Source organism: Eulemur rufifrons, chromosome 29 (genome assembly GCF_041146395.1).
Source record: "Eulemur rufifrons isolate Redbay chromosome 29, OSU_ERuf_1, whole genome shotgun sequence".
In the NCBI taxonomy this organism is placed as follows: domain Eukaryota; kingdom Metazoa; phylum Chordata; class Mammalia; order Primates; family Lemuridae; genus Eulemur; species Eulemur rufifrons.
Genome location: NC_091011.1, coordinates 5832168 through 5859755, shown reverse-complemented (window position 1 = coordinate 5859755; position 27588 = coordinate 5832168). Strand labels below are relative to the sequence as shown.

At 46.2% G+C, this 27588-nt stretch overlaps 1 protein-coding gene across 3 annotated transcripts in view; it reads right to left on the bottom strand.

The window, feature by feature from the left end:
* The window catches only part of COBL (cordon-bleu WH2 repeat protein), a 278439-nt gene that overhangs the window by 22998 nt on the left and 227853 nt on the right, over nucleotides 1–27588 (bottom strand). For all 3 annotated transcript variants that reach the window (XM_069461255.1, XM_069461256.1, XM_069461257.1), the window contains one exon: nucleotides 8811–9120. In XM_069461255.1, coding sequence (XP_069317356.1) covers nucleotides 8811–9120 — 310 coding nt within the window. The remainder of the gene's footprint in view (nucleotides 1–8810; nucleotides 9121–27588) is intronic.

The window sequence follows — 27588 nt, the reverse complement described above, 5'->3', positions numbered from 1 at the left end:
AGGGTGAATATTTTATTCTTTTTCTTTAGAATTGTGCTTGGTTTAGTATAAAACAGCCTGGATAATAAAGCACGTTTTTAATGAGCACAATTTAAAAGAGTATTTTTGTTGTCTAGTTAGTAAGCAGAGCCCAGCTCGCTTCCCCCTGCCCTTCAGCCCAAGTTGTCTTTCTGAAGTCTGACCCCACGCGTGGCCCTACTCCCTCACACCTGTGTCCTCTCCTGTCCCCCAACCTCCGTTCCAGGCTCTGCTGGAACATCCCTTTCCCACATCTGCCCTGGCTTTGCTCCTGGCACTGCAGCGCGGGGCTGGCTCCCTGGGGCTCTGCTTGCCCAGGAGGAAGGAGTGGACACGAGCTAGGAGCTCCCAGCCTTGGGCACACTGAGGAGTGAGGGAGGGTCAGACCGTGGCAGCCCAGGTCCCTGTTTGGGGTGGTGCACGAGGCCACCAAGCCAAGCAGGCATCTCTGAGGGCGGGAAGAGGTGGGGCCTGTCAACCACTTCTGCAGCCTGTTCTTCTTTTGATGCAACACGGGGGCTATTGTGTTCTGGGTCCTGAACGCCTGCGTGAATGGATTATCTAGCAAAAGCCAAAGCCAATGGCAACGTATCGATCTTACTTTCCAATGTAAGCTACCAGCCGGGAGAGGGTTAGCGATATTTGCTTTTCTTCCTCCCTAGCTTCCACCTGCTTCCCTCCAAAGGGTTGCTAATGGGTTATAGACATTGCTCTCTCTTTGCAAACCCCCCAGATTTATGCACTTAGTCACTGGGCTGGGAGGACAGCTCCCTGTGGGCTCAGCAGGAGAGCCCAGAAGAGTCAGCCCTAGGTATGTGTCCCAGAAGAGTCAGCCGTGGGTAAGAAGCATCTGCCTCTGTGGGTTTAAAGTAAACGTGCACAGACATCTTCCTACAGGGCTTCGTTCCCCACGTTCCCCGACATATACCCCCATCTTTAGACGTGTTTTTTATTGACAACTGACAGTTGTTTGGGCCTGAGATCAAGAAAATGAAAAGCAAACAAACGCAGGGCAGACATTGTGATCTCAGGCTGCAGGAGGTGCTTCCTAAGGTCCAGCTCCGAGCCCCTTGCTGGGGTGGGGGCGGCAGGGAGTGCGCACCCTGCTGGGTGTGCAGCGTGCGGGGCTTCACTCCCACTCCCCAGCTTCTAGCAAAAACAAGAACTGGGAGCAGGCAAGTCCAAGGAGCTCCAGAAGAAACAGGGCTTTTTGATTGTTGTTTTTGTTTCCTATGAGAAAGAAAGGGCTGATTCTGACCCATCTGAAATTTATAAGATGAGTTGATCGCATATTAGGTCATTTTTTCTTTTTGATGAAGCTAGAAGAGTTTCTTTAAGCAATTTGTACAATGGCAGAATAAATGAAAAAAGTCTGGGAGGAAAAAGATGTTGCTCTTAGGTAGCAATTCAATGCTAATAACAACCTAATTGGCCCCGGCAACTTCAAAATGATTACTTGATAAACTAAAGCTAGTAGCCTGGGAAACATGCAGTTGACGACAGTCATATATGCTCAGCCTCCCATTCGATTTGTAAATGTTACTGTACTAGCGAAGATTCAGAGTTCTAGAACAATGGTGCCCAATGTAATATGAGACACACATATAATTTAAAATCTTCTTATAGTCACACTAAAAAAGTAAAGAGAAATGGGGAAAATTAATATAAATTAAATAATTTAGTTCAACTTTAGCTATTTTCATGTATAATTAATATAAAAATTATTTCTTTATGTACCAGATTTGGTGCATATTTTACACTGAAAACACATCTCAGTTTGGACCAGCCACTTGCCGAGTGCTCAGTAGCCAAACATGTACTGGACGACATGGCTCTCCAGGGTCTTATATGTGTCTTCGGTGCTCCTTTGTAAATGTAGTCACAAAGTTTTAGAACTCTAGAAGGAGCCTAGAGCACATAACATGTTTCTAGATGCTCTTGCAGCCACACAGCGTTCACGCAGTCGTCTCCTGGTATCTGAGGGAGGGGGATGGGTTCCAGGACTCCACACGGATACCAAATCCATGCATGCTCAAGTTCTCTCTGTAAGTGGTGCAGTATTTGCACCTAACCTAGGCATGTGCTCCCATGTGCAGTCATGCGCTGAATAATGACGTTTCGGCCAACACGGACCAGAAGAGCAATAGGCGTATAGCAGGCTGCAACTTCTAGGTTTGTGTAAGTACACGCTGTTTGCACAATAAAATTACCTGACTCATTTCTCAGAATGTATTCCTGTCGTTAAGTGAGGCATGACTATAAGTTAAGTCATCTCGAGATTACTTATACCCCATACTATGTAAATAGCTGTTACAGTGTATTTTTATTTGTATTATTTTCATTATTGTATTGTTATTTTTTATACAGTTTTTTTCAAATATTTTCAATCCATAATTGGTTGAATCTGTAGACACAGAATCAGTGGATGTAGAATCTGCGTGTAAAGAGGCCCCCCCCGTAGTTGTAAAGTTTCAGGGTTCTAGACAGTGCTAAATGTTTCCAAATGTTCCTGTGGGCACAAAGTTCCTGTAGTTACAAGGGCCCCAGAGATTGGCTGCTGTGATGTGAGTTTCCTCCGAGCCTCTCTGCTGAAGCCCTCAGTCCCATCAGGTAACCTGAGACCATGAGTCTGCAGGTGATAGCACAGCCTCTTGCAGAGCACTTCCGTGGCCACACTTCCCACCACTCACTGACAAGCGGGGGCTGAGGAGGAACTTTAGGGGTTGCCAGGCAGAGGGTTGGGGCAGCGGGGACTTCGTTCCTTTGCCTGGAGAAGCTACCTTTGGTGGCTCCACATGCGAGTTCAGTTTGGTCCTATTGTCAAAAAGGAAAAACAAAGCCTGAAACCCACTTATTCAATCTCTCTCATTTACTCCTTACAGCAGTAGTCCCCAACATGTTTGGCACCAGGGACCAGTCTCACGGAAGACAATTTTTCCACGGGGGATGGGGAGGAGGCAGAGCTCAGGCAGTGATGCCAGCGATGGGGCGCGGCTATAAGTACAGATGAAGCTTCACTAGCTCGCATGCTGCTCACCGCTTGCTGCGTGTGTAGCCCAGTTCCTAAGTTTCACGGAAGATAATTTTTCCATGGAAGGGGGGTGAACTCAGGTGGTGATGCTGGCCCAGTTCCTGACAGGCCACACACCAGGTACCAGGCTGTGGCCCAGGGGCTGGGGACCGCAGCCTTACAATATTCCTGCAGAACTGATGTTCCCAAAAGAAACTTCAGAACTCAGAGTTCCACAGTATTTATGCACGGATAGATAAATGGCCTGATTACAGCACAACTGCCTTCAGAATTCAAGGGTTTAGAAACAGAGCTAGTTTCACTGTTATTTCCCCAAGTAGGAGGCAGCAGTTCTTTTGCCTCCTCCCATCCATCCATCCATCCATCCACCCATCCATCAACCATCTATCATTTCTTTTCAAACAAAGATGGTATAAAAAAGAGGAATATTAGCAGAGCTAGATACAGATTATAAAGAATATCCAGCAAATCAAATTTCTTCCTTTTCTCAGTCAGTTGTAAATAACAACATCAACAACAATAATTCCAGTTACCTTTCTAAAGTGTGGTGGTGTGCCAGCACTATTCTAAGGGGGAAGTACTGCAGATCTCAGTTTTACCCACAAGGAAACTGAACGAGAGGTGAAGTCACTGGGCACACCGTTGCCAGCATGGGTAATTCTGGCCCTAGGTGATTTTCACATTCAGCTGTTCTTTATTAGGAATGTTTGGCAGGGTCAAACACAGAGAAGATGCCTCTGGAAAGAAATCTGTGAGTCAGTGCAGGCACAGTGGTAACCTGCCCAGGGCAGAGCCGCGCCTGAGGCATGCGGGATGCTCTATGACGGCCTGGGTGTCCCCAGAATGAGGGACAATCATCACATGCAATTTCTGCTGTTCCTGTTTAGCCGCTGGGCTGAATTCTTCCTTAAAGAGTTTATTTACTGGCTGTACTAAGTTTAGAGGAAGACTCCAGGAGTTTAATGCTCCACTTACAAGGTCAAGTATGAATTGAAGGCACAGACATACTTTGCAGTGAAAAATTATAATTGGATCCAGTCGAATGGCTTGCTGGACAACATATCCTTTTCAAATTGCAGCACATACAATAGATTTCAATTACTACTAGCCATTCATACTTGCTCTTTTTAGAAGATTGCTATGTATTCTTGGGACTCTCCAACTTGAAGCTTCGTCTCTAAGGGAATGGGAATGGAAACCAGTCCTGCCCTCGGTGAAGCAGGGGCCGCCGCAGCAGTGGCCAAGCTCCTACATACAACTGTTTGAAACCAGAGCAGTGAACTTGCCACTTGGCCGGATAGTACAGGGCAGGTTTTGGCTGAGGCCAACCCAACACGGTGCTCCTTGGGCAGGTGGCAGAGCTCTTGAGGAAAAGGCACTACCTCCAATTTGTCAGTGTGTGAACCCAGGCCATCCTAGCCAAGAAGCCTAGATGGCTTTGACCTTCGTAGGGTACAGAGAAAGGAGAAATAGCTAAGAAAACCAGAACTTAACTCTGTCTGTGGACCTCACACACTTGGGTCTTCTCAGGTGACAAAGCGTCTTAACGCTGTTCCCCAGTGGTGTCCACTAAGTACTCAAGCAACAGGGGTGGCAGCAGAACGCACCACTCGGCAAAGTGGAAAACCACGAGCAATCCTTACTTTAGTGGCGAGTGGCTCCATCGTGGAGACTTCTGCAAGCTGAGGGTGTCTGTGACTGTTGGGACAGCTTCACAACCTATCAGAATCCACTCTCAGCCTAGAGGCTTGGCCTTGCCAGTCACGGCAAAGGGTGACTTCTGCCGTGTCTGAGCCCCTGAGGTCTGGCATTCAAAGGGGATGAATGGGGCACACCTCACAGCCCGGCCCTGGATCCCCACGGTCTGCCACGTAGGATGAACACTGGCTCTGGGAGCACAACTGGCTACCTCAGGATGAGCTGCGGGAACTAGGTACCGGAATTATTCAGTGTGGAGCCAGGGGCTAGACTCAGGGACCAGGCATTGGGCACCAGTAACAACAGCAGTGCCCTGTCGTGTGGGCCACTTTACCAAGGTGCTACAGGGGCACATGTCTCAGGAGCACAGGGGAGCTCTGGGTGCTGAGTGAGGACACGCTGCAGCCTTTGTTCACACTGGCCGTCCTCCCTGGGAGTGTGGGTTGTCAGAAACCTCCTCTTTTTCCACTGGTTCTCTCGATCACTGGTCTCTGAACGTGGGTGCTACTGTTCAGTGTTCTGATACAGCTTTTCTGCGTGGGTGGCCAAGGTTAAGCCACGACCCTGTGAACAGCAGTGGGTTCTGGGCTGTCAGTGCCCTGGCACAGGCTCTTATCCCACCGAGCACGGCCACCCGAGGGGCTGGACATCGGCAGTGGGTCAGACCCAAGTTCTGCTGCCTGGGCGGCCCCTGCAGTCCGTCTAAACCCCAGTCCTGCCACGTCCAGCCCGCACTGCCCTCTGCCGCGCAGGCTCGACCTGGTTCACTGCAGACAGGCACACAGAGCTTGGCCCTGGAATCCACCATTTTCATCAAAAGAGGCAGATTCTCACTATGTCCATGTAACAGATGTGTGTATCTGTACATGCTCTGAGTGTGCCAAGGCGATGACATGCGATAGTATTTCCCGAGGAGTGCTGACAGGAGCTCATTCTGGAGAACATGAAGAGGCATCTCACAGAAGAAAAATTTAAACCGGTTTCTATGCTGCAGAATTTGTAAGGGCCTTTATGGTCTCACTGAGCCTAAAGGAGCCTGTGCTGGCCTCCCAAGTGTACGAGCAAATGGCTCCTTTTCTGGCGATGCAGCACGGCGACCAGCTGGGTAGCTGCAACTGTATTCCACAGTGGGGAAACAGGCAAGTGGAGTAACATTGTTCTCTGAAGCAGAAGCGGAATGAGCCAGGCATCCTTCAATCCTCGGAACTGGACGTCTGGGAATGGCCACACCCCGCGTGCATCTGTGTTTAGGTTCACCTCGAATGCTTTAACTGGTTGCCAACATTTAAAATTTGCGAGACTTCACATAAAAATTTAGATTTCTGGCTTCTTTTCAAAAACTGGGCTACACTGGGTCTGCAACCCCCATGGCACTGGACGGAGGGCACAGGGCTACTCTCCTTAGAGAAAGCAGGAGCTTCTGCCACCCGGTGGCCTCTCACCTGCAGCCTCCCTCAGGCCCACCTGGCCGCTGGGCATCCAAGTTGGCAACCCCTCCCTTGCACTGTAGGCACTGCTTTTAAGTAATCCTGAAATTTACTAAAAATTATATATTTGGAAATAGATACGTGATATATCTTGCTGAAATCTAAGTATGCCTAATTTTTCAGTTGAGATAATTCCTGTTAAAAAAAACTGTTCATTCCATGAAAAAGAAAAAAAAAAAAGAAAAGAAAAAAAATACTGTAGTCACTACGTGAAAGGGTAGAGTTGATCCTCACTCTTGGGCAAATAAGTGAGTACACAGACAGAGCTGAGGGCTCAGGGGTCATCTTCACTCTCGTTGGACTGACAGACTGGCCCAAGCCCAGGAAAGAAAAGTGATCTGCCAGGGCAATTCATCGCCCCCGGTCCCAAACTAGCAGCCCTGGCAATGGATACTACGTAACAGACCTGCAACGTGTCCACATCCTCCTGTGCTGGGCATTTTGTGGACTCATGACAGCTCAGATAGGTAGGTGGCATTACCTGTACTGTGCATAATCAAAATGCAAAGGTTGGCAAAATTAAATGGATTCTCAAAGGCCAAACCACTAGCTAGTGGAGGTAGGATTCCGCTGTAGGTCTGCCAGGTTCCAACACTCCCTGCCTCCCCACCAGACTACTCTCAAATTCAGTGGCACCCCAGAGACGAGGGCAGAAAAACATGCCCTGTTCCCTGTTTGGATAAAGCATCAGGCTCCAAAGACTCAATAATTATCCTGGCTGTGGCCACAGTCAACATTAGCTCCCATATTTGGACAGAAATCAGCAAGATTTTACATCAAGGGTCAGCACCAGCAAAGCAAACTACGAGTCTCGTGTGCGGCATCCCCAGGGACAGAGTTAAATGTGCCTGATTAGTTTCAGATGTGGAGCTCGAACGTGTGCAATCCCCGTGCAAACTAGCAGAACAGAACTGGAGATTACAGTAGAAAGCTATTTTTCTTTATGTTAAATGATAACAGGGAACTGCCATAATTTTTCTCTGCTCTCACAGATGCAAACAACACAGGCCAACCCCAGCTAAACGCATCTTATGTGGGATGGAGGCAGAAAGGGACCAATTGCTGCCTTCTAATTTTCTTTCTGACGAAATATAAACTTGGCCTTGGAGTTGTCCTTAGAATTGAAGAGCTATACTTTAAAATTATTAGGGAGTGTACATACAACATGGGGAAGTGCTCATGATAAAATGTTAGTAACAAAAAATCTAAATAAAATATTCTTGACACTGCATTTACCAGATAAAGAGCTGTATGTTCATATGGACAGGGTTGGAACAAAACATGAAAAATATAAAAGCATTCATTTTGGTGACTGACCTGTGAACTAATTCTTTAATCATTTTACCTTATTTCGATTAACATTTCCATAATGCCATTTGATTAGTTCTTAGAGTTATCTAAAAGGTACAAATAATTAACGGCTAAAGAGACTGAACACGCCTTTCCATGTAAGAGTGAATGACAGGAATCACGACAGTGTGGGCTGGACTGAGACGGACGAGTAACCGGTGCTCTGGAAAGAACGCTTAAACGGACCAGCGCACATAAGAAACTGGATATATGACCAAAGTGGAAGTAGGAATCAGTAGGAAAAAAAGAGATTCCTTCTTCACGCAACACCCAAAATAAACCCCAGGTAGAGCAGAGTCCAAATGTTAGAAAGCAACACTAAAAGTTGCACGGGACATTCAGACTATCTTTAGTCCCTTAGAGGATGGGAAGGATCTCCTAGATATGCATCACATACATTTAGGAGAAAAAGGACACATTCAATGATATTAAATTAAAAGACAATCATTGTACAATAAAAGAAAACAAAGTTAAATTCAAGCCACAGACTTAGAGACTCTCCATACGCAAATGACAGCAAAGGCTACAAAGAGGCAACACATAAAAGAGAAGACACAAGTTGCTGATAAACATAAGACAAGATGCTCGTCCTAACTATCAGAGGACTGTAAATTAAAGCCACGTGAGATACCATTTGATGCCAACATGACTGGCAAAGCTTAAGAGGCCTACTAATCTTCAACACGGGCACAGATGTGGAACGAAAGGACGTTGCAGACACCAGCCAGGGGGCTGTCAACTGGACAAGCATTTTGTAGAGCAATTTGTCAATATTCCACAAAGTTGAAGATGTATCTTTCTGACGTCTGATAATTTCTCTTCTAGAAAGCTCTCTACATGTAAATAGAGACATGTACAACCTGCTCATTGTTTCTAGTCCCAAAAAACTGGAACAGCTTAAGTATCCATTAAGAGGAAAATGGATAAACAAATGAATGAACAACACATGTGTCGTCATGGATCAACCTTAGAAACGTTAATGTTGAGTAGAAAAGGATACTAAGAGTATGGCACCATTTATATAAAGTGTCAAAACAAGTAAGACGCTATGACTAGTGCATAGTTTCTATAACTATCCGGCTATCTGAAAACAGTGTGCAGACAAGACTGTGGATGACAACCCCCACAGCAGAGTGTGGTGACGTCTGTGGGGGCTCCTGGTGCACAGGGGACCCTGAGAGACGGGTGTGGCTGTGACTTCCCTTACCACCAGCCCCACGACTCACCTCAGGTGCAAGTTCCCGCAGCCATTCCTCTCCCAGGAAGGGCTCTTTTGGGGACCCAGTTCCGGGGTTCCAGCGAGGTCCTGGTCACTGCAGTCCTCCTGGTCGGTGGCCCACTTGTCTTTGGACTTCATGCTGTCATGCTGCGAATCCAGAGAGACGATGTCGGAGGGCGAGCTCATCACCCCCGAGTCCTCGGTTGTGTCTTCTGACGCAAAGCAGCTGCCGACAGACACTGTCTCCTCGGCCTCGGACAGCACCTGCGGGGCTCCATCCTCGCTGCAGGGACTGCCGGGCCCCAGGGGCAGGCTCACTGCACAAAACACGGCAAGGACAGGTCAGCCCAGACCACTCGGTTCCACCCTGTCCGACAAGCGCAACATTGGCGCATCTGACTCCTCTGAAACTCGGGGTTCAGGGTGCTCAAAACACGGGAAGACCCTCGTTTGAACACAGCTGCTTCCTCCCGGGGCCTTGTCACTCAGAAGGAGCCATAAGTGTCTGTGTGACTGAGAGCGAAACTTTCCCTCAATCATTGGTGTTTGATTCTTTGGCCCATAAAAGTTGCATCCTCTCTACCCGTGACTATGGGCAAACACATTTAAAAATTCGGACTAATGATAAATGTACTTGTTTTAGTCTGACTTTTGGTTTAATTGAACTTGTTTTAAAATGAGATCTTTTAAAAAAACGTTAAGAACAGAGTTGTTAGACAAATAAACAAACTTAGAAATAAATAATCCTGGTTTGGAAAACTCTGACAAAAATTTTGGTTCCATTTGAAATCAAACCTTCCTCTTCAGCTTCTGACTCCCCTTAACTCCCACCCGGGAGACGAGAGCCCCGGCTGGGGTCATCGGGCTCCGGAGCACCGAACACGGTTTGCTGCGGCAGGACAGTGAGGTGCCCGGAGCCGGGACTCACCGTCAAAGCCAACTCTGCCAAACCTCAGCGTCCGTGCCGGGGAAGGCTGCGGCCGCCCTGCTCGTCCCGGGCTACCGGGAGGTGCGTTAGTGTAAGTAGTGTGCAGCCATAGGTTATTTTTTTTTTTCTGAGCTTCCAGATTCTAAAATCACAGAAAGCTCTATGCATAGAGCTGGAGTTCAAAGGACAAAAATACACAACTCTAGACCAGATGTACACCAGAGTTGTTGTTTTTTAATGTAGAAATAGATTTTAAACTTCAAGACACTTGAAAACATATGATCTACGCACTGTTGGTGACAGTCTAGAAAGCAAGGACTGTGTTTTGTTGTCGTTCCAGTGTATTCTGTTTTAGAGTCACTCCTCTGTGGAGTAGTCACTGGACACCTAAAGTAAATAAAGGCCCACAGACATCTCCATGTGCACACTCCACATAAGCACGCCCTGACTGCGAAGTGACATCATAACTGCACTCAACGTCACCAAAGTTCTAACTGGACGGCAGACTAACAACACACAATTAACAAAACCAAAAGAAAATCCCTTCTTTCTTCGGTTTTGGTTTAGTTGAGATCCTGAACGATAAAACAAACAAAAGAACAAAAGTTTTAAAGAATGCACGTTTCACAAGAGAGCTCACAGTAAAGAACAGCAGGAAAAGAGCAGTTGTTTAGACAAGCACAGATGCACAGGTGACATACTGAATGCAGCGACTCTCGTCAACAGTAACCTCTTCTAGCTTCCTCCCTAGCTTTTGCTGGGAGACTCTTAATTAACGGACAAATACGGAGAAGAAACACTGCCTGTGCAGCCAAACTCCTTCTGCCAAAGGTTTGCTGATAAGCTGCCACACCCGGAGGGCCGCCGACTGCCCTCTCCCTGCAGCCTGCACACCGCCGTGCCGTCGTCCCTCACGCACGGCCGCCACCGCAGACACCTGCTCACGCACGGCCGCCACCGCTGCTGCCTCAGGCCACTCCATGCTGCTGCCGTTCCTCTCTCGCCTTCCCTTGTGCCACCATCGCTGAACAATAACACCAACATCTTTTTTTTTTATCTGTGTTGTATATAAACAGCATGATGCAGTGAAAAAGATAACACGGCGTTCGGGTCACAGAGACCTGGATCTGAAGCCCGGCACGGTGCTCTACTGGCTGTGCCCTGGCAGGTGGCGGAACAATGTCGCCCACAGGCAGTGTGTGCCCTGATGGAAAGGGCCCCGGCACTGGACCTGGGGACACAGACTTCCAGTCCAAGTGTCTGGGCCCTAAGGCGACTCACAGTTTTGGAGGTGACAGACATGTACACAAAGAATGACAGTGGCTCACAGCACTGCCAACTCTAGGTGCGCTGCCAGAGGTAGAGTGGGGCAGGTGATCCGAGGGAGGTGTTGGCACAGGTACCAAATACATGCTTGGTCCGGCCTGGCTCTCGAGCTCACCTCTCCAGTAGGCATCACTCACGTGTGAGGCAGCCTTAAAAACTCTGCCCCCAGCCATCCTCTCACCCGCCCTGTAAAGGCCGTGGGACCACCGGGTCAGGATGCTAGCCTGGCACACATCCCCTGGAGGCACGGACTGCATCAGTGGTGTGGGGACTCCAACCCCACCGCTATGCCTTTTCTATCCAGTTGTAAGATCAGGGATGCTTATCTGGGCTTTTTAAAAATCCCTCAGAAGTTTTGAGGCAGAAAAAGGTTAAGAGCTAGTGGTCTAAATTAAGGCAACTACAAAACCTTAAATCAACATGGTGCAAGAAGTCATCTATTCAGCACATACGTTGCACCATCTGAAAAACGCCTAATGCCGAGTGCTGTCACCAGAGCTCCCCTCCTGCCCAGGCGAGCCCCCAGTTCTCGTGGGTAACCTTCCCAGGGGCCTGTGTGGCCTGGGCACGGCCCATGACCCCATCTGTGCCTGCACTGGGAGCTGAGCAGATAGGTAAGGGGTTGAGGCCGGGGAGTCACCCAGGAATGGAAAGGCCAATGGCATAAATGCCCCAGCAGAGAGGGAACATGGGTGCAAGGCCATCCTGCAACAGGGGTGGGACCCGAACAGGGAAGACAGGGCAGACCTTTTGCAAGTGATGCCTGAACCTCAGAATACAGGGTGGGGGATGCTGTAGCCGACCAGAGACAGCCCAGGGGTGCAGGGCTGGGTGAGCAGCTTTCTGGAGAGGGTCTGGGTGAGCTGTCAAAGACAGCGCAGATTTGAAGAGAGGAACAGATATTTCTAAGGGGCCCCAACCTGGTTAGCCTCAGATTTCTGGTGATTTCTGGTAACTCCTTGCTGCAGTCAGCTCTGTCTGTCTGAGCATCTTTTGTTTGGAATCAGACACACCCGTCTAATTCATCCTGCCCCCACTCCAAGTCTGTGTTCTTCTTTTGGTGGTCCCAGTGACTAACCCCATGACCTGTGACATGTTTTGACAATTTCTGAATGAGATAATGGTACAGAAGATGTTTTTTCCTCATCAATTCTAAATAGAAACCCAGAACATGAAAGAAAAACTTGGAGCTGCTTTGCTGCGACAAGGGTGGGGGCCCAGGTCCTGTCCCATTTCCCACCTTCCACACAGCCCCTCGGTGGCTCCACAGAGCAGGCTGACACCCAAGGGAAGCGGCAGAAGCAGGAGGAGTGAATGAGGGCCCCAGTCCCACCTCTGAACTCAGACCAGTCCTCTCCCCTTTCTGCAAAGTGAGCGAGTTGGTTCCAGTAAGCTCTAAAACCCCTTCTTAAGAATCCTAGAAGACAATGTAGGGAAGACTCTTTCAGACATTGGCCTAGGCAAAGAATTTTTGAACAAGACCCCTGAAGCAATCACAGCAGCTACAAACATAAATAAATGGGACCTGATCAAATTAAAAAGCTTTTGTACAGCCAAGGAAACTATCATTAGAGCGAATAGACGGCCTACAGAATGGGAGAAAATATTTGCCCTCTCCACATCAGATAAAGGGTTGATAACAAGAATCTATCTAGAACTCAAAAAAATCAACAAGAAAAAAATCAAACAATCCCATCAATAAATGGGCAAAGGAGATGAACAGGAACTTTTCAAAAGAAGACAGAATAATGGCCAGCAAACATACAAAAAAATGTTCAACATCTCTAATCATTAGAGAAATGCAAATCAAAACCACCGTGAGATATTACCTAACTCCAGTAAGATTGGTCTTTATCAAAAAATCCCAAAGCAACAAATGCTGGTGAGGATGTGGAAAGATAGGAACACTCTTACACTGCTGGTGGGACTATAAATTAGTGCAACCTCTGTGGAAAAGAATCTGGAGACACCTGAAAGAGCTACAAGTGGAACTACCATTTGATCCAGCAATAGCACTATTAGGCATCTACCCAAAGGAAAAAAAAGTCATTCTATAATAAAGACATCTGCACTTGAATGTTTGTGGCAGCACAATTCACTATAGCAAGGATGTGGAAACCACCCAAGGGCCGGTAAATCCATGAGTGGATTAATAAAATACGGTATATGTATACCATGGAATACTACTCAATTATAAGAAATGACAGTGATCTAGCACCTCTTATATTTTCCTGGATAGAGCTTGAGCCCATCCTCTGAAGTGAGGTATCACAAGAATGGAAGAATAGGCTCCACACGTACTCGCCATCAAACTGGCACTGACTGATCAACACTAAGGTACTCACACAGTAGTAATATTCTTTGGGGGTGGGGGTGGGGTGGGGAGGTAAACTCACAACTAATGGATGCAGTGAGCATTGTGGGGGGGAAGGGCACGTCTCAAATCATGGTTGGGATGTGGCAAAGTCATAACATGTAACCAAAATGTTTGTACCCCCATAATTTCCTGAAATTAAAACAAACAAAAAAAAAATAAAGTAAAAAAATAAAATCCCTTCTAGACCTAGGACCATATCAGCCTTTGAAATTCCAAATAAAAATGTAGGATATAAACACTTTGTCTGACAGCTGCCTGGTGACTAATTAGGAATCTTAAAAGGAATACATTGCCTTTATCTTTCCTGCTATTTTGTCTTCCCTAAGAGTGTAAGTCATTATTTTTGAGTTAATTGATGCACTGGCAACTTTGCTATTCTTTTAAGGCATGAACAATATTTTCAACTAAAAATTGTTGCAGAATTTTTGCAAATGTGAAAAAACACACGCTTTCTTCAGCAGAAGCTTAGTATAAATTCATGATTAAACGCTCTTCCAAATGAACAGCCACAGAGCCCAAGCACAGAATATTAACCCTTCCATTGACCTCCACCTAAATTATATAATCCCGTGGTCTAAATGCCATTATGTGCATCTAAATGAGAGCTTTGGAAAATTCTCCAGCCCAAGTGTAAAGGAGAAAATGCTAACTTAGGGCTACTAGTTTTTCAAGTTGAACACAACCATTCTCAGTTTGGTGTAAGTTTGTTTGAATTTTACTCTTACAAAGTCAGCAAAGAAAATTTCATCACTAAAAATAAATATTTTCCAAGTACTTTTGTAATGGATTCATTTTTATTGTTGTTTTACTAAATATAAATTAAGATCTTATATCCTATAATATTGCTTTTTTGTGGTTAAGAAAGGAGATTTGTCAAGAGTCAGTTTCACCAAGTGTATATGGCCTAGAGAAAATGTTTCAAAGGAAGACAAAACATCTCCCCACCCCACACTGTTCCTGCGGTTTCCAAACACTGCTCACGGCCAACAAGCAACATTCAACCTTCATTGTGAACCTGCATTGATTTAGTTCTCTATGTTCCAAGGCCCTTGGAACAAAGGGAAAAATAAGGTAAAGTGCTCTTGAACTAGTGATACAAACTGACATGATGCATTTCACTAAATTTTTTATATATACCCCCAAATAACTTCAAACAACCATGCACCTCCTGCCCTTTAACTGACATCTGAAAATTTTCATCACAAGTTCAGCTGGTTGCAACAGATTTAAATTTTAGTTGTTTTGCTGTCTTGTAAATATTAATATTTTAAAAATAAATGTTTCATTATATTAAAATAAAATCAAAGTAACACGGATAAAATAGTATTTCCATGTTCCACACCCTCTATGTAAGAAGGAGTGAACGAGTTCTTCCTTTAACAGGCAGTGTCCAGAGCTCGTCTCTTCTTCCTTGAACTTACTCCCACTCTACTACTCAACAGAATCTCATTCTAATGGAATGTACTTTATGTTTGAGATATTTTTTTTATTGATCAAGCCTCTTTGTAAAATCTGTATATAAATTAAAATTTAATTTTTATTTCCTCTCACCATAAGGCAGTCATGGTAAATTCTTTTTTTATACTCTTATCATTGTGATAATTAATAGGAAACAGCCAAGAAAAACTTAATATTCTAGAAACTCTGACATTTGTTAAACAAAAAGTTAAAATGTCATTGGAAATGTATTTCATAATGAGATAATTGAGGCTTTTTCAATTATCCAGTAATTCCTTAAAAATGACTGGATTACTTATTGCTAGAATGAGGCAGGGTTTGGAATAAATTCAATTCATATTTTTCATTCAAATAGATACAAGCACTAGAAAATTTTGTTCACATAAGTAAAAAGAGGCAAATTAAGGGAATTTTGTTATAGTTACATTATTCCATTTGGTTTTAAAAACTTTTCCTCTGATTTATGTCAAAAATCATTTAATTAATCTGTCACAAAAGTTATGCTTAATGATCTATAATCTGACAACTCAATTAGGTCCTTTGTCACTTGGTTGGAAAGAACATTGGAAAACCACTGATGTTCAAAAGAATTTGCCACCAAGTCAGTACAGTTATTTACTGCTCAACCTACACCAATATTTCCATTTGTCCTTTTGTTTGGTATTGAGAATAAGGTTTGTCCGCCTCAGGAAACTGCACCCCATTGAGATGCCTGATTGGTAAGGGGCATGTCCATCTTTGTGAGGGAGGAGAAGGGCGTCTGTAAGACTGGCACTGGGGAAGCAGACCTGGAACGACGCTGGCGGGCCTGCGAGGACGCTGGCACAGCGGTCTAGGCGAGCACACACGCGGAGGCAGAACATCTGGAAACGGATTCCCTTGCAAAGTCCTGGTGTTCTCCCAGGGGGATGCATGCTCAGTTTAGACCCACTGACGCACACAATTGATGTCGGTCAGTTGAAGAGTTGAGGTGGTGGGGGACGTGGAGGATGCCACAGGAATACAGAAGCAGGGCCACTCATTCTAATTAGAGGGGACGGGAAGGTCACCATCGAACCGAGTCTTGAAACAAGCATGACTTTGGCAGATAGAGGAGGACATCTGGATAGAAAATGGGCAAAAGAGCAGAAACACAAGGCTGCATGGGAAACGCCAAATCCTGCTGAGTGGTTGGAATGCCTAGAGTCCCTTGTTGTGTCTGTGGTGGTGTCTCCGTGTGTGTGTGTGTGTGTGTGTGTGTGCGCGTACGGATGCAATGTGTGTGCAGTGCGGATGTTCCGGAGGTAGGGGTTAGGATTAGCTTTGAGAGATCCTCTGCCACCAGCATTATATGGATTCTGCCCCAACTAGCGGCCCCAAACTTTGCTTCCCTCTTTTTCTCTACTTGGTTCCTCAGGCATAGTTTCCTCAAAGTTCATTCCTCTTTAAAATCACAGCCTCTTTAGTTTGATGGGCATTATTTAACCATTTATATTAACGTGCTTGTCGAAAAGCTCCATAGACCTGGGCCCCTCAAAGACATTGCACGATGAAGGTAACAGTACTGCCAGCTGACTCTAGAGCTCTACTAGACACATATATACACACAACTTTTCAACAAGGCAAGATAAGGAAGATCTGAAAAGCATTTATGGACCTAAAAATAGACCTGCGTTCTCTTAAGAGTCAAGTAATATATTCTTGGTATCAATCAACCCCCATTTCTTTGCAGCCTGAATCATAACTCTAGTCCTAGAATCCTTATGTGTCTATTAGAGTCTCTGGGCAGAGAAAAATCCCAATTTATTCCATTGTAAGACAGAGCTGTGTTCCAATTTGCTGTTCTTTTAAAAACATATAGGAAATAGTGGCCAGCACTTTTGCCTGGCCAGCACTTTCTCTCCTCGTTTGTGTTAAATGAATTCTGCCCTTTTGTAGGCAATGCCTATTTCTCATTATCTGGGTGAGTCTATCTGCTTCTAACTATCCCAGGCCACAGGGACAGGCCTAAGGTGAAACCAAATCTGGCCAATTGGAGCCCATGGACACGAAGATATGTCCAAAGGTGAGCTTTGGACCAACCAAAGCCCTTCTCAAGACCTTTCGCCAGAGCTGTTGGAGAAGATGGTCTTACCGGGCTGGAATAAATGGATTGGGTAGTTTTGGATAAATGGCAGCCATTTGAACCAGCACATGGAAGAGCTTATCCGCCGGTTGGAGAGGAACACAGCTACAAGACAATGTTTCTGCTCCTGGACCCAACCATGCCCATGATAAAGATTCATCTCTTAGAACTGCTAGTTATGTAAGCTTAAAAAAATCCATGAAAACCCATTTTTGCCTAACTGGATCAAGTAATATTTCTGTTTCTTGGAACTAAAGAAGCTTGTCTAATAAATGTCTAAATTTCCCTGATTTTTCACATATATTTTACATTATGGTGTTTCTATTATAGGAACCTCTATTTTAAAACTGTATTAAATTCAAAAACTACTCACTATATGTCTTTCCCTTCCTTAGACTTATTTTCCATTATTTGGATTACACTCTTGAGTATAATTGAATTTAAGATGGTATATTCTTAAAGCTCCTCTGTGTCTGAGGGTTCCATATAATCTTCATCCTTGACTATTAGTATGAATAAATCAAAGCAAGATTCGATGAAAATCCTTCTTCCTCAAGACTGTATTCTTGGCTCCTCTGTTTTCTAGCATGTTGCCCCATAGATAAGAACCTGTATGTTAGCATGATTTGTTTCCAACTATATGTAACCTACCTCTAGACGTTAGTAAGATTTTCTTCATTTGTGTATATTAAAAATTCTACATATGTCTAAGTGTGTATGTTTCTAAGGATATGCATTAAATTTCCAAGAACATTTTGATATGTTTATTTTTCAATAATAGTCTACTCTTGTTTTATGTATGTGATAATCTATTGAAATTTTCTGAAGCAATGACTAAAAACATTTATTTTAAAGTTCTGTGCTCTTTCCTAAGTTGACCCTACTTCCTTTGGAGTAAAATCTTCCGATCAATTTGTTGTCTCTCTTTTGTGCATTAAAAAAAATTGTCCAGTGATTCTTGGGCTTTTTTCCAAGCATTTAAACAAGAGCGCCAGCAATGGTAGGGAGTAGATTTCCTTGGCACACGTGAACATCATCGTTTTCTTACCATGGAACAGAAAGGGAAATGACAGCAGCCCTGGGTGCAGCACACACACCAGGACTGGGCTAAGCAGAGAGCCATGGGGACAGAGATGGAAATTTGCATTCTCGGGCTAGGACTCCATTTGCATCGGGAAGCTAGTTGTTTTCAGAAGCAACAATGCTGACTTTGGTTGATGCTGCTTAGACTCAGTTCAGCCACCTCAAAATTTTGTTTTTAATGCACCTTTTTTAGCGAATAGGTAACTAGGAATCTTCCCCTACACTGATGTCATAAATTTAGGAGTAGTCTAAATATTATATTAGACTACTGGCTAATTACTATCAGAGAGTACATTATTTAAAAACCACAAAATGGTAGTTGGGTTTTGAATTCTGCAGTGTTAAAATGGATAATATTTACCTACCTCTTTATTTAATCCACATGTCCCCTGCAGTATAGATATCATTATTCCTATTTTGCATATTACAGAAGAAGCCCCAGCCAACACATTATCTCACCTATCCCTGAGGGTGTGTGCTGCAGAAACATACTCTGCCAGGCTCATAAAAGGGACAAGTCCATTCAAAATCACAAAAAATTACATGTTAGGCAAGAGTCAAATTAAGGTTCTTTAACTAAAAAAATGCTATATAAATCTTACTGAGAATATCTGCATTGAGACTTTTCTAAGCCAAAAAGATTTTCTTCTACGTTCTATGGAACAAATCTTGGTTCCATTTGTTTGGACATTTCAAAATATTTGAAACTACTTCTTTAGAAAATATCTTCAGTCCTTTCTTACACATTTCGGGGACTTCACCTTTGAAAGGAGCAGGAAGTGTGGGGGACGTTGGATGACAGCCCCTCTGGCAAGAACAAAGCTCAAGTGTTGGTTTTCATCATCAAAATAGAGATCCTGTCTCCAGGTTGCCCAGTACATTAGAGCACAAGAATTGTATTTAATCAACACCTCAGAAGATCTGACATTTAGGGGCTTGCCAAAGGACTCAATCTCAAATTGACAATGCTGTGGGCCTGGCGTGAGGCAGGAGTGAGTCATATGCCATGTGAGACAGCAATCTAAGAAAAACAGTGCCTGTTTCCTCTGCTGGCTTCTTACAAGTTCCGTTCTTTTATCATCAGAACTCTAGAGCAGCAGTCCCCGATCTTTTTGGCACCAGGGACCGGTTCCCTGGAAAACAATTTTTCCATGGACTGGGGTGGCGTGGGGCAGAGCTCAGGAGGTGATGTGAGCGTTGGGGAGTGGCTGTAAACACAGATGAAACTTTGCTTGCCCACCGCTCACCTCCTGCTGTGCAGCCCAGCTCCTAAGTTTCACGGAAGACAGTTCTTCCACGGACCAGGCATGGCGGCTGGGTGGGGAGGCAGGGGGATGGCAGAGCTCTGTGGCCCAGTTCCTAACAGGCCATGGACTGATACCAGTCTGTGCCTGGGTTGGGGACTGCAGCTCTAGAGAACAAAGTATGTGGCCTACTTTTACTTATCTTCCTATAATGTGCTATTCAGCCATTACTCTTGATCAAAGTTTGATATAAAATGACCAGGCTTATTGAATAAATGAGGCCCTCCAATCCAGTGTGCTCCGACCCCTTTTTGCCTTGGTTCCCAAGGTCAGGATCAAGTTGTGTCTTTATTTCTACTTTTGCATAGATCTCCTCTCCACCTTCTTCCCCCTTTCCATCACATATATATCTGAGCTCTCCTAGTGTTCATTCTTAACCATTTAAGGAAAATGTGGGTTTTTAAAATAGCATTCATCAATATACTTTTATTTCCCATCACTTAAAATAAAAATTATCCCCTTTTCTAGATTTTTCTAGTTTGAATAATACCAATACTCACAAAAGGCTGCCAGGCATCCCTTTTGAAACACACTGTGATTTAAATTAGAACTAAAATGGATCCTTTATGGATTATAAGAAAGAAAAAGGGGTTAGGCCATGCTCTCGCCCAACCCTTGGCAGACAGCATGCACCAGGCGAGTCTGTGCCCTCCTGCGTGACCACGGGGGTGTCTGGGGTCCAGGGCATCTCACCCAGTCAGGGAGGCCTCCTCAAGCAGGTACACTATGTGAGCACTATGTGTTCTTGACAACATCATCAACATTTTTAGTGTTCAGTAACATAAAAGAGCATTCTTTGACAAAATCTAAGAACCTAGACATCAGAGCCTCACCTCTGTCTTCACGCAGACAGACAACATTGCAGATCTGTTTCTGTATCTCAGAGAAGACAAGTGACCTGTAATGCCACTCTGTCATGCAAGACATCCCAGGCGCCTATCCCTGCGCCACGCTCACCCCAATTCCTCCACCCCGCCCAGACAACCTCAGCGTCTCATCTTCGTCTCTGCCCCTCCAGCCCTTGCTCCAAACAGTGGAGGCCAGTGGTGGCAAATCGTCACTGTTCTTGTGCAATACAACATTTTACTAGGTGTTTTTAAGAAATATTAAAACGATAAAAAAGAAATTTTTGCTTTTTCTTTTAACATAGATTACAAAGTTTTTTCTTGGCCCATTCTGTCCTTTTACTGCCTTACTGATAGCTTAGGTTTCCCATCGGGAAAGCTACTGAGCATGTGCAGTTGATTAGCCCAGGGTTGCCGTCCTGGCACTCACGCGTGTGTCCTTCCCACATGGGTGTCTGGACTCGTGAACACGCCGCAATGCTTCAGCCGAACTGAGGCTGAACTTTTCTCTCTTCTGAATGACTGGCCCGGAGATGCGTGACTATCTGATTATTTTCCCCCATGGCGTCTCCCTGCGCCGGGGGCTGCTGCTCCCCGAGGGTTCTGTGCACCCTGCCACGGTGGCGCGCCCGGTGCCTGGCCCGCCACCCCCGACACAGGTCCTGCAGACACACCAGCCCCACTCTCCTCAGAAGCCCCAAGCATATCAGCTCTCCCTCACGCTTCCATTTCATGATTTCCTCCTTATTTTCTGTGCATCACAATTTCATTTACTCTCTTGCAAGCTCAGCTATGCATTTAAAATTATGTCCATTATATAAAATTCAGAATTTCAAGATGCTTGGTAGCAAAAGGGGTTTCATGGCATTTAACCAACAATTTGGCTGTAAATATAAGGAAAGGGACCTTACTTTTAACTTACAGCATCTGTTTCCCTTCCACAGCCTTCCCCTTTCAACTGTGGAAGAAGGGGGTCTCGGGCTATCCAAGCTCAAAAACCTTCCCTCCCTTAAGTGCTCATCTTCCTGCGGGAGCAGCACGAGCCCTCCCTCCGCCTGCTGAGGCCCCTCCCGCCAGCGGCCTGGTCGCACCCCACCCGGGCTCACCATGCCCACACCGGCCTTCTGCCACCCTGCCCTCTGCCTTCCAGCTCAGCTTGAAGCCCTCGGGGCCGAGTGAACACACACCTCTTAACCCCTCAGCCATAAAACTGGATTCCTCTCTCCAAGGTCTCAGTGAAGATTAAATGAGGCAGCCCTTGTGGAGGAGCTAGCAGGGCACAGGGCTGATGTCAGTAGTAGTAACTATAATATCTCTGTTAGGCACAGGGCCTGGCTGGTTAGCTGGCCATAAGCATCCTAAGTTCTCTGAGAATCATGGTTCTTGCACTTGCCTGCATTGGAATCCCCCGGAGGGCTTGATAAATAGACATTGTCCAGCTCCCCCAGCCCCCCAGGTTTCTGGTGCTGTGGGCTAGGTAGGGCCCCGGGTGACGCTGGTGCTTCCCAGTCTGGACCACAGCGGGAGGGCGTTCTTCAGCACCTCCCCGGGGGCCCTGGCTGGCTGGCTCTTTCTCTCCTAGCCCAGAATCATCTACACCTAAGCTCTGCATCCTCATGTGGTTTTCTTTCCTCATCTTACTAAACCTGTTTCCTGCCGTATTTCAAAGCCAGTGATGTCTCCAACAACAGGCGCTGGAGGTAACGAACAGACCAGTTTTAAACTCTCATCCAGTTCCGGCTCTCAAAAAGCAGGGGTATTTTCCTCTTTTTTAAATGATCAGATTCCATTTCCCATCTCAATGCTTTTCACATGTCTCTCATTTCATGGGAAGTTGCCCCAAAATGCCCTCAAAGTTAAAAGTGACATTTTCCTCCAGATAAAAGTAGAGCTGAAGTAATTACTTGCAGAAACTATGATAGAAATTGTTTCAGAAAAACAGAGTGAGGAAATGACTTATAAAAATAAAACACATTCCAAATGGTTGTAAAATATGCCAAAAACAAGAAGAAAAAAAATAATATGGGGGGCAGGAAAAGCTGGGGGAAGGAGAGCCGAGCAGAGCAGGGACCCGGGAGTCTGGGCGGTGGCGGGGGCAGGAGGTAGCACATCTGCAGAGTGGACACAAGACCGATCCCAAGATGCTGCAGAAAATGGGTGAGAGACGGCAAAGAGACTCCCAAGTCCCAGTGTCAAAAAGGCCATCTAAAGCCATGGACAGATGCTTCTACAGTCACCTGGGGAAAGGGGCCCTCGTCGATGAATGAGTTTAAGTTTGAGTCTGCAAGAATGATTTGTCTCAGATTTCTGCATTAGTGACTCCACCTGCAACCTCAGCTCTGTCAGTTTAGGTGGCCAATTTGATTATTTTTGCCTTATTAATTACTTGTATTAATTGCCTGAAGCTCGGGACAGATTGAATAGCACAGATGGTGAAGATGACTTATTCAAGCTGTCACCTGGTTCAGGACTAATGAATAAAACATATATTTTTTTAAAATATTGAAAAGATTCTCTAATAAGTTCTTGTTTCAAGATAAGTTCCCTTCCAAATAATGTTAGAAATCACAAAACGATAACATATCATAAAGCGAGTGGAGAGAAGTTTAGTGACTCATCACTGTGCCTGTGTATCGCGCTCTTCTGAGACACACACTGCGGAATCGTCACGGTGGTCCCCTTCATCCAAGGTCGCGCCCTCCTCCGCTACCCATTACCAATCGCAGGTTGAAAACATCAACTGGAGAACTCCAGAAATAACAATTCGTCCGTTTTAAGCTGTGCGCCCTTCTGAGTAGTCTGATGAACCCCGTGGCATCCTGCTAGGGACGGGCATCGCCCTTTGTCAGCGGATCCGCGCTGTCTACACTCTCACCTGCGAGTCGCTCGGCAGCAGTCTTGGTTGCCAGGCCGACCATGGCAGCAGCGCAGTGGCTGTGTTGCAGTCACCCTCCCTGTGCCAATAGTGGCCCCACAGGGCAGGAGCAACGATGCTGGCACGTTGTTACCCTTATTCTGTCTTATTACTGGTGGGGTTAATCTCTTACTGTGCCTAATCTGTAAATCAGATTTCAACACAGGGCAAACACATAGTATATGTAGGTTCCAGGCATCCCCTGGGTGTCTTGGAGTGTATCTCCCCTGAACAAGGGGGCTACGATACCTAGAAGTTACTCAAATACTGCAGAGTGGTCAGCATAAAAACAACGAAAAGCCACACCATGGTTTTTCCCTAGAGCCCTCCTTGCCGAAGTCCAGCCTGCCCTGGTAATGTGCATCTGCCTGTGACAATGACAAGATCAGCACCAGGGCCCATCATTTTGAGAAACTTGTATGGAATTGTCTCTAGCCTCATCCAAAGTCAACAGACTACACAGCCAGTAAATTAAATGTTTCACACACAAACCACCTGTTAACTCACAATTATGGTGGCCCAAAATAACTTGGCTTTGTTGGCCAGAAAACACTCACCTCAGCAAAACCCACCAATCCCCAAAATAACCTGCATGAGATGCCGAGGCCCAGCCTCGGGTTCTCAGCGTCAGTCCCGGGGCTGCAGAGGTGGGTGCTGTCCCCGGGGGAGGTGAGAACCGTTTTCCCCTCCGCCTCCTAGAAGGACGGGCAGCCACGCCCACCTGTCAGTGCCACTTGGGTTACAGACACCCTCACTGCGACCACACCGTACCAGGGCTTCCTATTAGGGTTATTTTGGATTTTAAAATAAAGTTCATTTTCTTTTTCTTTAGTATAGAAAGTCAGGGAAACACAAACAATCGGAATGAAAATAATCACTCATCTTCAAGATAACCACGGTTTACATTTGGTTGCTTTTTTGGGTAGTCTTTCTTTTTTTAGGAGCTTTTAGGATAAATGTATAACAAAATTTCTTAAATGTGTGAAGAAAATCAGATATGTCACCCCGCTATGTTTATGTACTCACTTTATACTCAACAGATTCAAGACACAATTTTTCATCTTTTGTGTTAATTTAAACAATTACGTAACACTGTGCTGAATCAACTGTGGCCTCCAGCAAACCGCGTCTGCAGGTTTCGACTTTCTCGCCTGTAAAACAGGGACAAGAACAACGGCGCTGGCTCGTTCAGGGCGCTGCCCGTGCCTGCCCTGAGGGCGACACCGGGGCAGACCAAGGTCAGCGAGTGCGGGCCGCCTCGGGGAGTTTGGCTATGGCTGCTCTCCTCTGCCAGCAGCGCACAGGCAAACCAGCAGGGCCTCGGATAGGGCTGTTTAGTTCAGCGCCATTTCTGTGTGACACTGATGAGGAAAAACAACTGGTCCCAGGCAGGACAGTGCAGGTTCTGGAGAAGCCAGGTCCTCCTGGAGCCCCACTTCCTCCCACAGCGCAGAGCTGTGCACGTGAGGTTCACGGGGTCTGGACCGTGCCGGGGTGTGTGTGACGGAGTGTGCCCGTGACGGACGGTGCCCTGGCCAGGGCTGGCTCCCCGGGCCGCACTGGGACAGGCTCCCGCCACCCGCGACCCTGGACCTGAGTCACTGGGCGAAGCATTATCTGGTTCTAGTGATCTTTCTTAAATGTATGTATAGCTCACATTTATTCCCTTGTTTATTACTAAAAATGTTTTGGTCTTTATTTAGAAGTTGGGGATGTCTCTGTAGAAATCTGCCATAGGAACTTAGCTCTTGTTTATACCGATTAGCCTGTGGTCAGATCTGCTTCAATAGCTGTCGTTTTGCTTAAAGTTAACAGTTTCCAAGAACCCATCAAGGACATGAACTGAGGACTTACTGTATAATTATGAGTGGTCATGATCTTTTGAAAATCTGGAAATTGAAGAACGAATGTGATTATGTGGGGGCTGTAGAAACTGCAATCTTAAGGCTTTGGGGAACCTTCCCTAAGGAAGGTGTATCTCTGTGCTGCAAGCGTCCAAGAGCGGGGAGGCCAGGGGAGGAGGAGCGAGGCCTGGGGACTGTAGGCGGGATGAGGGGGTGTAATCTGTGGATCCAATGAGCCTGGCGGGCAGGGCGGGGCGAGGCTGGCCTGGCTCCCTGCCCAGTGTGCAAGCGAGTCCCAGCCAGGCCCCAAGGCCTGGTGACAGGGCTGCTCTGTTCTGTGTGTGCTTTGTCTCTCTCCCAGCTACCTGGCCACTTGTTTTCTCCCCTCGTTGTTAGCACCAACTCCATCTAGAAATACAGCTCAAGATTATTGTCTTCTACTGCTGAATTTTTCCTAGTGCCTGTGAGATCTGGAATTTTTTTACTGCTTCTTTGCATTACCCACTGTGGCCCGTTCTTGGCTCACTGCTCATGTGTGCGTCTCGCCCCTCATCAGGGAGCGTCCCTGGGTCCTGACGCCTGTGCAGGACTGCAACAGAGCCGCTTTCTCCCAGTCTGTCCTGTGCAGACCCCCACAGGCCCTCACCTTTATGCTGGAGCCCACCCTGAACTCTGCTGGACGCCTCCACGAGCCAACCTGATCTTGCCTTCCGTGCACACATTTTCCCTCCAGCCTGCCCGACAGCCAGCGCTGCCCCTGGGTGTGTTCCAAGGCCCCCACCACTGGACACACAAACACCAGCCCAGTGCTCACAATCAAATGTCTTAATAGGCCACATTTTCTGCATGGTTATCAAAACCCAGGATCCCATCTGCAGAAAACTAGTTCATGGGAAGATAAGGTTGCCACTTGCTTTTTCATTCCCAAATATATATATATATACACACACACATAGTATACATATATACATGTATGTGCTTCTGCCAAAGCTACCATCCGTGGACTTACAGAATGCCTTATCCACTGACGTGGTATCCCACCCAGCATTGCTTCTGATCAAGGAACTCAGTTTACAGCCAAAGATGTGTGGCAATGGGCCTGTGCTCATGCAACTCGCAGGCCTTGCCGTGTTCCCCAGCATCTGAGGCAGCTGGCTTGACAGAATGGTGAAATGGCCACTTGAAGACTCAGTTACAGAGCCAGCTCGGTGGCAGCACCTCACGGGGCCGGGCCAGGTTCCCCAGAAGGCTGCACATACTGAGTCAGCTTCCAGCCTACGTCCGGTCTGCTTCTCTGACACCAGACTCACAGGTCCAGGAATCAAGGGATGGAAACAGCAGTGGCACCACCATTATCCCTAGCAACCCACTAGCAAAACGGTTGCTTCCTGTTGTCATGACGTTTATGTTCTGCTGCCTGGAGGTCTTAGTTCCAGAGAAACAAATGACACCACCAGGAGACAATGATTCCACCGGCCTGGAGGTTAAGAATGCCACGGCCACTTTGGGCTCCTCATGCCTCAGCATCCACAGGCTAAAAAGGGAGTTACCGTGGGGCTGGGGACACTGATCCTGAACCCCCAGGGGACACCGGATCCCTTAGGGGGTTAACATTGCCATGCCCTGTGATGAAGGTCAATGGAAAGCCACAGCAACCCCATCCAGGCAAGACCAAGAATGGGCCAGACCCTTCAGGAAGGAAGGCCTGGCTCACCCCGACAGGTGAAAAACTGTGACCAGCTGCGGTGCTGGCTGGAGGCAAAGGGAACACAGGATGGCAGCAAACGAGATGTCATAAACACCTGCCATGATGATGCGATTAGTCACAGAAACGAGAGCTGTAACTGTCATGGACATTTCCTCCTCATTTTGTTAAGAATATGTTCAGGTGTGTATACACATATACTAAGTAAATATTTTTGTTTCCTTCTCTTATCCCTTAACATATAACATAATTCACTTTATATCTGTATTTAATTATTGTAAACATCATAGCACTTTAAATCACAGGATATCAAGAGAAAACATCACTGACGGACTTCACATTCTCTTGCGGGGAAGGAATTCGTGCATTTTCATTTGTATACAGGACAGTTGTATCATTTTAGTTAGAATTATGACTTTGTTTTTGTCTTTATTTGTGGATTAGGTATGATTTACAGACATGCAAGCAGGTAGCAAATTGATTTATGTGTTACTTTGACTGGGCTAAGTAAGGGCTGCCCAGAGAGGTGCTTAAACATTTCTGTGTGTCTGTGAGCTGTTCACGGGGGAGCCCAGCATGTGAGTCGGTGGCCTGAGCACAGAAGACCCCTCACCAGTGTGTACGCACCAGCCGGTCTGCTCAGGGTCTCAACAGGACAAAAAGGCAGAGGAAGGGTGACTTTGTTCTCTGTCTGAGCTGGGACATCCATCTTCTCCTGCCGTTGGACATTGGAGTTCTTGATTCTTGAGCATCCTGACTCGGACACTCGGACTGAATCACATCACCAGCTTACCTGGGTCTCCAGCTCACGGACGGCAGATGGTCAGACTTCTTGGTTTCTGTAATCATGTGAGCCAATTCCTACGATAAATCTCTCCCCCTCTCTCTCTACACACA